This window comes from Pseudorca crassidens, chromosome 8 (assembly GCF_039906515.1).
Source record: "Pseudorca crassidens isolate mPseCra1 chromosome 8, mPseCra1.hap1, whole genome shotgun sequence".
Taxonomy (NCBI): domain Eukaryota; kingdom Metazoa; phylum Chordata; class Mammalia; order Artiodactyla; family Delphinidae; genus Pseudorca; species Pseudorca crassidens.
This window is the reverse complement of record NC_090303.1, coordinates 63,184,101-63,196,474: the sequence shown is the minus strand read 5'-3', so window position 1 is coordinate 63,196,474 and position 12,374 is coordinate 63,184,101. Positions and strand designations below refer to the sequence as shown.

Below are 12,374 nucleotides of genomic sequence, written 5' to 3'. Positions count from 1 at the left end.
GTGGTTCCAAAACAGGTATACATGGGATCAAGAGCAAAGAGCACAACCATCTGGCTTTCCTGCCCCAGACACTCCCCGGCCTCTGAATCCACAGCCATACAAAGTGTGTTACCTGTGTTGGATGACCTTAGCCGCCTCGACTGGAGTTGGCTGTCGGTCACGCGACTGGAAGCTCCGCTGGGGATTTGTCGATTGTGAACTTGGACAGATCAGTCCTGCTGCAGAGCAGTTCCCTAAGCCTGTGATTACCACAGGAGGAGATGAGCCCTTCACAAAGTGTGGTTCCTTGGAAGAAACTGGCTCTATAATCCTGCTCTTTCCAGATGTTGCCAGGTTTGATCATTGCAACTCCCATTCTATCAGAATGAAGAGAAGGCAGCTCTGACCTGGGAGACGATGGGGGACCATCCCCTCACCACGGCAGAGCCTGAAGCGCAGCTGGAACAGGTCCTCGGAAAAGGGAGATGTTGGCGGTGTCGAGCTCTACTGCCCGAGTCACCTTGTCAGCTCCAGGCAGCAACAGTCCACGTTGTAAGAACACTGGTACCTTAAATTTAACCCTGTACTCAAGGCAGCGCACATTCCTGGGAACAAAGAAATTTGTCTCCTTCTTCTGTGAAGCTGTTTTGCAAAACAGCTATAAGGAAACCATGGTACATGGAAATACATATGTGAAAATGTGCTAGGAGTCCTCAGTGGAAACGTCAAGGTTATTCTGAAGCTCACCAGTACGGATGGAAAAATGGGTTGCTTGGGGCAATATCCTAGTCCCCTGGGGATTTCTGTCCGTGAGCATGTGACAAGATGTTACTGCACGACCAAACTCCGTTTGGTTGTACTCTGTGCAGCCCCAGGCACTAAACATTCTTGCTGCGAGGGTCACCACCTCACAAACTGAAGCACCACAAGTATTTTCAAAATGAGAGAGTAAAAAAAAAAAACGAGCAATGAGTCCTTTAGTTCCGCTGGTTTCCTAATAAACGAAGCTGGCCCTTCTCTCCAACTGTGAAGCAGGCCAGAAACCACACTGACAACATGAAGGGTACTTCTAGAAAAACAGGCCAAGTCCACTGTATGCAGGAGAAACAGGATAATTTTATTCTCATTTTTCCTTAAAATAAAGATACAGTAGAAGTTTTACAATTCAGTATGATTGGACGTGATTTATAATTTTAACATTTTTTAAAAAACAAATGACAACAGAAACAAAAGACTACTACAAATTATAAAACTACTAGAGCAAAGAGAAACTATCTTTCTAATCAAAACATGTACCACAGCTCTAAACTTCCTAAGAAAACTTTCTAAGATTTCTAAGCTAAACTTTCTTAGAATGGGGTTTGTGAAAAACCTTTAATCTCAAGTATTTAAACTATTCCTGTACCCACTAAATGCTTTCACCAACTTGTTAATCATATGCTTCCTAAATTTAGGAACCAGTGATCAAGTGGCCTGAAACAAGTCTTGATCCTATATTTCCAGCTATAAATTACTAATATTTAAAGAAAACAATATATTTTCTAAGCACGTAAGTTTTCTAAAAACTTCAATTACCTTTTCTGGCTCAGTACCTCACTGAAATGTTCAAATATTCATATTGCACACAAAAAAATTTGAGCAGCATACTATATGAGTGTGAGAAGCCGATGAAAAATAAGATTGAGGAAAATCCCTAAGTTGTGTCCCATTTAACATGATTTAAATATATAGTTTCTATATCTTTAATTAATATAAGTAAAAAGGTAATCTTTAGAACAGCACAGAGATACAAATGCATTAGCGTTTTACAAAATATATTCAATCCCTTATACGTCCAACAATCTTTTAGTTTTGGAGCTGCCATACAAGGGGGCTAGTTTCTTCTCCTTCATGTGAAAGCAGGAAGTCATGTGTACAAAGTTATTTATATGAGAAGAATAAAGATCCACATTCCTTTTCTTTGTCCTTGACAAATATTTATGGAATGTTGGAAGTGATGAGAAAACAATTCCAATGTTACGAAGTCCAAAGACTTGGAATGAAAAAACTCGTAGTGGCACGCTGAGCTACACAGCATGACAATCATCTTCTAGAAACGAGGGTTGCGTTCTCTATCGTGTTTAGAGGCTACCACAGAACTGGGTGGAAAGGCCATGAATGACGTGCCACCTCTGGTCAAACAATCAGAGCATGCAAATGTCAATGCCATCTCAAGAGTCCCAACCAACTCCCTGATAAAATGACAGGCAACACTAACCGGCTACCAGCCTAACAGGCTACTTTCCCAAACTGCTGAAGCAGATAAAAGTTCAAGGGGTTCAGGATAAGTCCACTGGCCCCTCACAGGGCTGGGTGCTCCTAAACTCATCACCAGGCCTCAGGGAAAAGGACCACTGACTCTAACTTCCACAAAACAAATTAAAAGCAAAAACTGCCCGCCAGGGAGATAAAGTTAAAGCCTCATTTTAAAACTCATGGGCTTCCCTGGTGGCGCAGTGGTTGAGAGTCCGCCTGCCAATGCAGGGTACATGGGTTCATGCCCCCGGTCCGGGAAGATCCCACATGCCGCGGAGTGGCTGGGCCTGTGAGCCATGGCCGCTGAGCCTGCGCGTCCGGAGCCTGTGCTCCGCAACGGGAGATGCCACAACAGTGAGAGGCCTGCGTACAGCAACAACAACAACAACAACAACAAAAAACTCGTAACTAGCAGATGAAAAATTTAAGTTCTTCATAAAAGAATTATTATAACCTTTAGCATATTAAATAGTGCTCTCGGGCTTCCATGGTGGCACAGTGGTTAAGAATCAGCCTGCCAGTGCAGGGGACATGGGCTTTTGAGCCCACATGCCGCAGAGCAACTAAGCCCGTGCGCCACAACTACTGAACCTGCGAGCCACAACTACTGAGCCCACATGCCACAACTACTGAAGCCCGTGCTCCTAGAGCCCATGCTCTGCAACAAGAGAAGCCACCACAATGAGAAGCCCGCACACCGCAATGAAGAGTAGCCCCCGCTCGCCTCAACTAGAGAAAGCCTGCGCGCAGCTACAAAGACCCAACACAGCCAAAAATAAATAAATTTATACCAAAAGAAAAAAAGATACTGCTCTCAACGTACTTTCATTCAGATTTTAAAGGACCTTGTCTCTTGGGTTTGCAACTTCTCACCTCTCCCTTCCTAATTTGTTTTCTCCTTGCCTTTCTAAGTAAATCATTCTAAAAACAACAACAACAGAAAAAAAACAATGCTTAATATAGGACTTGGAAAGCAAGATAAGGTTGAGGAAATCACGCCATATGCTCTGGTTTGCTGCCCAAAGATACAGCTGCTGTGTTTCTTAAAGCAAAAAGTAGAAGAAAATTGTATTTTAGGGCCTGGGGGCTAGTAAATCACTAACAGATTTGGGGATAGACTATTCATACTGGTTATATGAGCCAAATGCAGATGTAAAATAACCCTAAGCCATACTGTGACAGGCAACTTTTCCTATTCACTTAGGACACTTGGGTCAGCTTCAACCCTCTTTCCTTTACCTATGTCGTCATTACAGTGCCTAGCAGGAATTAAAGCACACCAGGGACATTTTCCAAACACTCTTTTTAAGTCACCTGGACAGGAGCGAGGTCTCCACCAAGCTATGGATGCAGTCTGTGTTGCCTGGAACACTCTGAAAAAGCCTGGCTGACTCTAGCTCCCTCGGGCCTACATAAATGCACTCAGTCCTCAGACAAAAACACTGTGGCCAAGCAAAGCACACACCTTTTCCAGTGAGTTGTCCGAAGACAGCCACACCAGTGCTGGCTCCACTCACAGAGCCAGTGGCTAGAGGAGGCTACTGCTTCCAGGCTGGACGCTGGGCTGAAGCCAGGAACCCAAACTTGAAGCACGTAGGCTCCCGGGACCAGGGGCCAGGCTTCCTGCCTGCAACTGTGCTGGCTGCCCCAGGGCCCCCCAGCAGCAACGTAATAGCCTGCACTCCCTGAAGATGCCCATACCTTCTAGAACCTGAAGGAAATAGAGTTATGGTCTTTTGACCATTTCTATGACAAAAGTTCTATCTTCTGAAATACTCACTTTATGTTGAAAGCCAGTTAAATGACCACTGTAAATAAGAGTTGAACTCTTAACCAGAAACATGAATAGAAAGTTCCATTAAGGTGTATATAAAATAGGGAGTGATACTAAAGCAAAGTTAAACTTTATGTAACTTGTTTTATTTCAGTGGGATTCCAAAGTGGATTGGACTTCTTGGAATAGTGAGAGATGAGAATTCACCCCAATTATACAAGCTATACAAACGAAAGGAGGAACCGGCAGCGTGCTGGCTGACCCCTCACAGCACTCTTAGCGCCGTGAACAGCCTGGCGGTCGAGAGTAGCAACTGCGTACCGATACACTATCACACTCCACTCAACAATGCGGCCTCACGAAAAAATAAGATGTTAGTCTCAGTGCAACTTTAAAGTACCTTTTAAAGTTTTGTTTGGTACTACTTTCTTCTCTTCAAATAGTATTTCCTGAGAAAGCAAACTTTCCTAGCAGAAGTGGAATTAATACAGTTCTCACAATAAGCCCTTTACCTTGAGTTATTATACTCAAAGGGAAGTACGCTTTTAGGTGTGCAGGACTTGTGTTAAAACACAAATTGGAAATTTTAGGGATATTTAGATTATGTCCCTATGTTTCGTTTCACACGCCCTAGTAGTGCTTTTTATACAAACATTTCTTAAAGGGTAAATCAAATATAATCAAGCGTCCTCCCTAATTAGGTCCCCGATTTTCTCAATACTCTTTATATCAAATGTAGATTATACTCATGATGTATTTTCCAAGTATCTGAAAAAGCAGTCTGTCGCCTGTAAGTACTCCCTGAGAACACCCAGCCAAAGTCCCCTTGAAAAGCAAATGAGAGCTGAGCCTGGCAGCCACATGAGGTCTAGTTGTGTAAAAATATTCAGTAGTGAGCACACCTGTGTCTAAAATGAACCCAGGTGTCCTTCATGAAACATGACTGATGTCATGGCTGTAGTTTTCTTCTCTTGCTTTTCTAAATGTGAGCCAAGATGAGATTTCTGTTTAATATTTACAGATCATCTTGCTTTTGGAAGGGGGTAGAGATTGATTACATGAGGATTTTCTATCAGGGAAGTAGGAAGGCCAAGCGCCCTGAAAAGCTTTATGAAGATTAAGACTAAGAAAAAACCTGTAAGTCTGTAAACACCCAATGGAAAACTGTTCAAAAGAAGAAATAGAAGGCACAAACTCTGGGTTAAAAAATGCATGTAAAGATTGCAACATTACTACAGTCAATAGAACTAACACCTAGATCTTTAAAAGTCTTGCCCTAAATACACACTCAGTTAAACTGCTTGAACACCGCTATAACCGTCACCATGCTGTTTCTTTGCACATCTACTCGAACAATTAGAAAAAGGAAGAAAGCACAGTGACCCTCCTTGACACCTCAAAGCAAGTGCTTAGGATTGGGAAAGAATAAATTAAAAGCACAAAACAAAACACTCCATCCTCAGAACTACCACCTCTGACTTCCACGGTTTCTAGGAGGAAGTGAAGTGATAAATGTATTTTGTGGGTAGAAAACCAACAAACAAAAAATCCTCATATAACTCAGCAAGATAATAATGAAGGGCTGGATTATATGCCCCCTTACTGTTAAATGTAAGCACATTTTAGGGCCCACTTTAGAGAAATTAAAATAGTAATATAACTTAATCTTAGCACATATAAATAGCCATCTGGATATTCAAACAGCAACAACAGAACAAAATTTACACCAAGTAAAAACTTTTCTAAAGTAAACAAATGTATAATATCAGAACTCAGAATTCATTAGAACGTTCACTGTGTTTCAATCAGGCTCAGACTGAAATAAAAGTAGTCAATTTAAACCCCAACCTGGGAAGCCGTCCCTGCTACGCTTGTGGTTTCGTCTTTTCAGCATCCCGTGACATTCATTTACACAGAGGGCAACCGTCCCTGTAAACAGTTCGACCTATTGGTCCCTGCTGTGGACCTGTGGTCGATGAAGAGGAACAGTCTGGGAGCAGCAGACAGACAGGGGATGCTTAAACCTAAGAAAGCGACAGCAGCTTCTGGGTGGCTTGCTCCACTCAGGGTTTCCCGTCAGGCAGCTCAGTGAGACTCTGTGGAGTGGAACTGGTGAAAGTAGAAAGCCATGAAGACATGGCTGTCTTTGCACTGGAAAAAGCTCCTCCAACTGACTGGCCTGAATGGAAAGAAGGGGAAAAACAAAAGGAAAAAATGTCTTCACTTTTGTTAAGAGACACTGAAAAACCAATGTTAATTAATAAATGTTAATTAACTGCAACTGATATGTTAATAGTTACTAAAATACCATTTACACTTCTAGTTTCAAAATAATCCCTTACCATGGGAATGTCTAAGAGGAACCTGGATAATGCCAGGGTGTAAGACCCTGCTCTCCTAAGCATTTTGAAAATCTTGAGCAAACTCTTTCCTCAATACCCACTGTGCCAGACCAGTGGTTCTCAGCACTGGCTGTGCAGCAGAATGACTCGGAGAGCTGAAAAAGTCCTATGAGCTCTCTGTACCCTAAATCCAAGTTGATAACTAAAAACCACCTGCAGGGAAGAGTTGTTAGGCTGCTTAGGGAAATTTGGTTTTGTCATCTAAAATGATGTTGCATCAAATGAAGACACACAGAGCTCTATCTGCCTGAGGTTTGTTCTGTTTTTAAGAGCGTTATCTCGTGTTAAAGTGAAATTATTTAAGCTGAATCATCCATACTCACTATTCTTGAAGAAGGGAGTGTGGAAGAAGAGAATAGACCTTAGAATTTAAATATCAGCAGCATCACTAAAAATTAACTACCAACTGACATCATATAACTATGATGAAGTAGAATTTACCTACTTTTCCATAGTGATGGGGCTATGTGCCTTGTGTTTCTCTTCTAAGACGAGTGTGTGGAGTAGTTCTCTCACCCTGTCTATCTCTGGATATACAGAACGTTAGAGCTACGAGGACCCCTGCAGAGATCACTTAGTTCTGGGGCTTTTGAGTTGTGTTCAGTAAGGGTTAGCCAAGCTCTCTCAGGAGGTAAGAAAGGAGACGGGTCCTATTTTCAATACTGATATGACAAAGCAAACATAGCCAAATGTAAATAATCAGTGAATCTGAGATAACTGGGAGTTCCTTGTACACTGTTGCACAATTTAAGTTTGAAATAATATAAAAATAAAAAGTTAAAAATATAGAAAAGAGGGAACAAGAAGTTTCTTTACAAAGGGTATGGAATAATCTTCAAAATATTTTAAGTGAAAAAAGGTACAGAAGGGTGTATACAACAGCATGCTACCATTTGTCTGGCTTTGGTATCAGGGTAATACTGGGCTAAGTAAATGAGTTGGGGAGTATTACCTCAACCACTACTTTCTGAAAGAGTTTGTATAACAGTAGCATTATTCCTTAAATGTTTGATAAAATTCATAAGTGAAGCCATCTGTGTTTAGATTATATTTAAAACCTTGTGGTAAGCTTTTAAATTTTAATTCAACTTATTTAATAGATATAGGGCTATTCAGATTTTCTATTTCTTTACTGCATTGGTTTTGGCGATTTGAGTCTTTCAAGGAAATTGTAGATTTTACCTAAGTTGTTGAAAAATTGGCATAAAATTATTCACAATATTATTATCCTTTTAATTTCTGTAAGATCTACAGTGGTGTCCCCTCTTTCATGCCCAATACTGGTAATTTGTATCTTCTTTTTCTCTTTATTAGTCTAAAAGGTTTCACTAATGTTGTTGATTTTTTCATAAAAACAATTGTTGGTTTCACTGATCTTCTTTATTGTGTGATACTACCTTAAAAGACGGCAACTCCTAATGCCTACTTTATTATTATGGCTCTCTACTATTTATAAAGAACTGTGGGCTGGGACTTCCCTGGTGGCACAGTGGTTGGGAAACCGCCTGCCAATGCAGGGGACATGGGTTCGAGCCCTGGTCTAGGGAAGATCCCACATGCCGTGGAGCAACTAAGCCCGTGAGCCACAACTACTGAGCCTGCGCTCTAGAGCCCATGACCCACAACTACTGAAGCCCGTGCGCTTAGAACCCGTGCTCCGCAACAAGAAGCCACCGTGCTCCGCAAAAAGAAGCCACCGCAATGAGAAGCCCGTGCACTGCAACGAAGAGTAGCCCCTGCTGGCCGCAACTAGAGAAAGCCCGTGTGCAGCCAAAAATAAATAAATAAATAAATTAAAAAAAAAAAAAAAAAAAAAAAACAAGAACTGTGGGCAGCTCAGGGAATGGAGGAAAAACTCCAGAGAAGCTTGAATCCTGGTAACAGAACAGACAGGACAAAATTTGCTAAACTTGGTTTGACATCATCTAGTGCCACAAGAATTGTTTTAATGAATAAGCCCAAAATTTAAAACAAAAACCTCTGTATTCGACCATCTTGCATTACTATGTGATACACAGATCTCTACAACTTTATGTTTTTATCAATGACATATTGAGGATAGAGAAGAGATGTGTTATGATTCCAATCTGTTCCTGCCCAAGACATCCTTACCAACAGCTTTTCCTGTTTGCACAACATTCCGACTCGTTGTGACCATGACGTTTCCAAGTTTTTTGCCACGTTCACTGTTTTGAACAGAACTGAGTAAAGGAGAGGAATGTTAAGTACAATTTTAAAAAATTTCTCAGGTATACATTCACCACTCCATAACCATCCCTCAAATCAGTACTGCGAAAAGAAGCTAAATAATGCATTATTTGTTATGCATCAATTAATTTACTAACATTCTAAGCATGTGAATCTTCAGAAAACACTAAAAGAATACGCAGATGAGCCAAAAAGTGGTAAGGGCGTAAGGATGCATGCTTAACTCTTCCTACAGTCACAATATGCTAAAGTAACTTCACCAGAACAAAAATGGCAAATCTGGCTATTCACACCATTCTCCATGAAACAGCAGTGTTTTCACTTTGAAACATACACACTGCTGAGCTAGAGAATGTTATGCACATATTTGGTTACTATTTGAAGCACAAGTCTGTGAAGTGGAGAAAAACAATTCCCAATTAGCAATGAAACACATGGCATACATTCAGACGTAAGACTGTTCCTAGTATTTTCCCTAAATACTCACTGTGAGAATCTTAACTTCATGTCTGACACTGAATACTGGCCTTGGAAAGGATGGCTGTAAAACAAAGTTTGAGTTTAGACTATGAGTATTTCACCAATAAAGCTGCAACACAGTTATCACATGGAAGAATCAGGAAACCTCCCTCGCAGGGGTGACTCAGCCGGGTGGCAGTGCTCCAAATGAGATATAGGAAACAGGGCTTTGATCACAGCTCTCCACTTAACAGTTATGTAAGTCCCTCTGAGCTTATGTCCTTGCTTGTAAAATAGGTGTGCTTTTTTCCTTGGGTGGGGATGGTTTGTGTTAGTGCTGCCCTAATGTTCTGAGTTATCTGGTCTGGGGTGGGGCCCAAGCACCGACATTTTAAAATCAGGCAACCTGATCAACTTTACACTATAAAAGAAGGCATCAATAAATATTCAAATTCTTATCTCATACGCAGGGGTCTCTCTGTCAATGTCTAACAAAGAAAGTGACCTAGAGAAATTTGTAGCCGCTTATTGAAATATCAAAATGCTTTTTATGGCTTTTCAAATGAAAACAAATTGATATATTGGCCATGTTAAGCATACGTTAACAAACCCTCTTTTTCTGGATTTCTGAGTCTCCGGTTGGAAAGAATTGAGAGATTAGTTCATCATTCTCTATTCCTGCAAACACTGTGCTTAAAGGATGAAACATGCCTGCTGCTTTTAAGGGAAGTCAGAAGACTACCTTCTCCGATCTTTAGGAGTTGAAGAAAGGGTTTCATAGATCTCAAACCTTACATTTAGTTTTGAATATTTCCAAATTATACCCCCTGCTGACAGTTGAAGACTATCATTTCTTGTTTTGAATTTGGTGAAAATCTGCTGATGGTCATATCTGCATAATTTCCCTACCTTTCTTTTTTCCTGGCCCTTTTCTTCAGCTTTCTCCTCAATCTAAGTAACCGCAATTTATTTACATATTTTTAAAAGTATTGTTTTTACATTCTTTTAAAACACATTCCAGCTAATCCTCATATGGACCTGCAACACAATCTGTCGAGCTGCTTCAAGTTAAAGGCACTACAGCAGACGCAGGGGCTGCGTAACGATCTGACCAGGCTAAGGGTCAGAGTACCGGGGAGGAGACCAAACTACGAATGGTCACTCCCCCAGCACTACCACAAGGAGCACCGCCAGGCAAACAAACTCACATCTGTTTCTCCTTATTACTCTCTAGAACACAGACCTTGTGGTTAGTGAGGGAGAAAACTCTGAACTCTTAGTCCTTTCATTTAATACCATTAAAACGCTTGTGCCTTTTAATTCTCTATGTTTTTACCACACCCAAATGGCAACATAGGTTTCTGCTACAGCCCAGTATGAGGATTAAATTCCCCCAAATCGGTCCTGAACCTAGTCATTGTTCTTGATAGGTACAAAATATTGGCAGACATGTTCTCCCAAACCCTGCTTCCTTACAGATGCTTCTGCAAGTTACTATGACATAATTCCTGGGTTTTGTATTTGTAGCACCACTTAAATCACATCCCCAGTTGAGCTAAGTTTACCATAGTTCCCAAATAATATGGTAATCAGTACTAAGTTGATTTTTGTCAGATTCTCACCGAGAAGTAAAGTTTAAAACACAAATGAAAACAAACGTTCAGCGTATACTTGTATTGTAAATAAAAAATTATATATTTTAATTTAGAAAAGAAGTTGCCAAGATGTACGCATTATATTAATTGATCTCCTTAGACGCTACTCTGCCATTCACATAGTATTATTTCTTAATGGCCCCACTCCCCAGCATGTTTAAATGTCTTTCACATGGGATAAAGTCTTTGCCCAGCAGTTGGCACTGTGACAGGTATTAAATTTTGTTGGATCTAGAATCTGATGTGGAAACTGCATCAGATTTGACTGCAAATCTAGGAGTTTAAATATTAACTTTAGTTGTTCACACTTCATATTTTAAAATAACCTCTCAGTTTAAAAAAATAAAAATAGATAAAATAAAATAACCTCTCAGTTTTAACCAGTGCTATTTCCCTCAAGGGTTCTGTCTTGTTTGACCATTCTGCTGAGGCAGAGATCCAGCGAAAGGGAGGGAAGAACCATGAGGTAGGAGGATCCTCACAGGCCAGGACTTTGTCTCCAAATCACGCTGGAAGCTGGGAGAAATGTTAGTGCTTCCAAAATGCCTTGTGCTTTGTGGGTAAGAAGTGTGAATAGGGAAGCAGTTTTCAGCTGCTTCTCTGTACTTGGGAGCCTTTTTATAAAAATCTACTCAGGGAGATTCTTGAAGATATTCACAATATCATCAGAGTTAAGATATGATTTTCTTTTCTTTTTTTTTTTAAAGATATGATTTTCTTTATGCTGGGGCACACTTAGTAAGTGAACCACCTCTATCAACCTTCAGAGGATGTGCTTACTTTGGATTTATTTCTGCAAGTGCTGGATGCTTGTTGCTGTTCCAGACCCTGTAGTTGTGAGTGTTCTTCCATGCTGTAACAAAGGTCGTCCCATAGTCTGATAAGATCTTTTCATTATCTGTCAAGTAAATATTTGAAAGTTGAGCTGGACTGTAGTCAGTCAGGGATGTAAAGATTAATAACCTAAACCAGTAAAGAAATGGCTTTAGCCTCCCTGTCCCCCTGCTTTCTTGGGGAGACAGCCTACCAGATGTTAGGAATCTTGGGTCTAATTCCAGAAATCCTGTTAAGAAGTGATGTGGCCTTTGGTAAGTCACTTACTCACTAAGAATTTCATTTTTCTTACTAGAAAATAAGGAGGTTGAGCCAAATATTTTCTAAGGTTCCTTAAAACTCCAAAATATTTCCAAGTTCTCCTTACCAAGGTAAGGAGGCATAGTATTATTTATTAAAATCTATAGGCTGGACAGTGGGTTAAACATACTGATGTCTACACATGGAGCAGGCAATTAGGGTATCTTTTCATCTTCTCACAAATGCCATTTTTCTAAGAAAGGCAATTAGAAAGAATACATTAATTGGTTCTTTTTAGACACTATTTACTTTTCTTTGCCTCACTATTCAGTGAAACTTACTCTTGAGTTTCCATGCATTTCACAGTCGAAATACTTAAAATAACAAGGAGATTTTTCATATATTTAATGCTTAAAACTTTTTGGCTTTATCACTATCGAGGCGAAGCTTCAATGAGGAGCGTTTCTTCTACTTGGAAGGATAGAAAAGGTTTTGAGGACTGATTCAAATAGCTATTGCTTCATATGT

General features: G+C 40.4%; 1 protein-coding gene across 4 annotated transcripts in view; it reads right to left on the bottom strand.

The window, feature by feature from the left end:
* AVL9 (AVL9 cell migration associated) overlaps nt 1-12,374 on the bottom strand; it is a 98,975-nt gene that overhangs the window by 34,444 nt on the left and 52,157 nt on the right. For 2 of the 4 annotated variants that reach the window (XM_067746680.1, XM_067746681.1), the window contains exons 13-16: nt 11,553-11,670; nt 9,146-9,199; nt 8,563-8,651; nt 1,076-6,227 (exon numbers count right to left, since the gene is read on the bottom strand). In XM_067746680.1, the coding sequence (XP_067602781.1) occupies nt 6,112-6,227; nt 8,563-8,651; nt 9,146-9,199; nt 11,553-11,670 (377 nt within the window). In that variant the 3' untranslated portion in view covers nt 1,076-6,111. Of the gene's footprint in view, nt 1-112; nt 6,228-8,562; nt 8,652-9,145; nt 9,200-11,552; nt 11,671-12,374 lie in introns of those variants that run through there. The other 2 variants (XR_010945580.1, XR_010945579.1) reach the window with 2 other exon arrangements.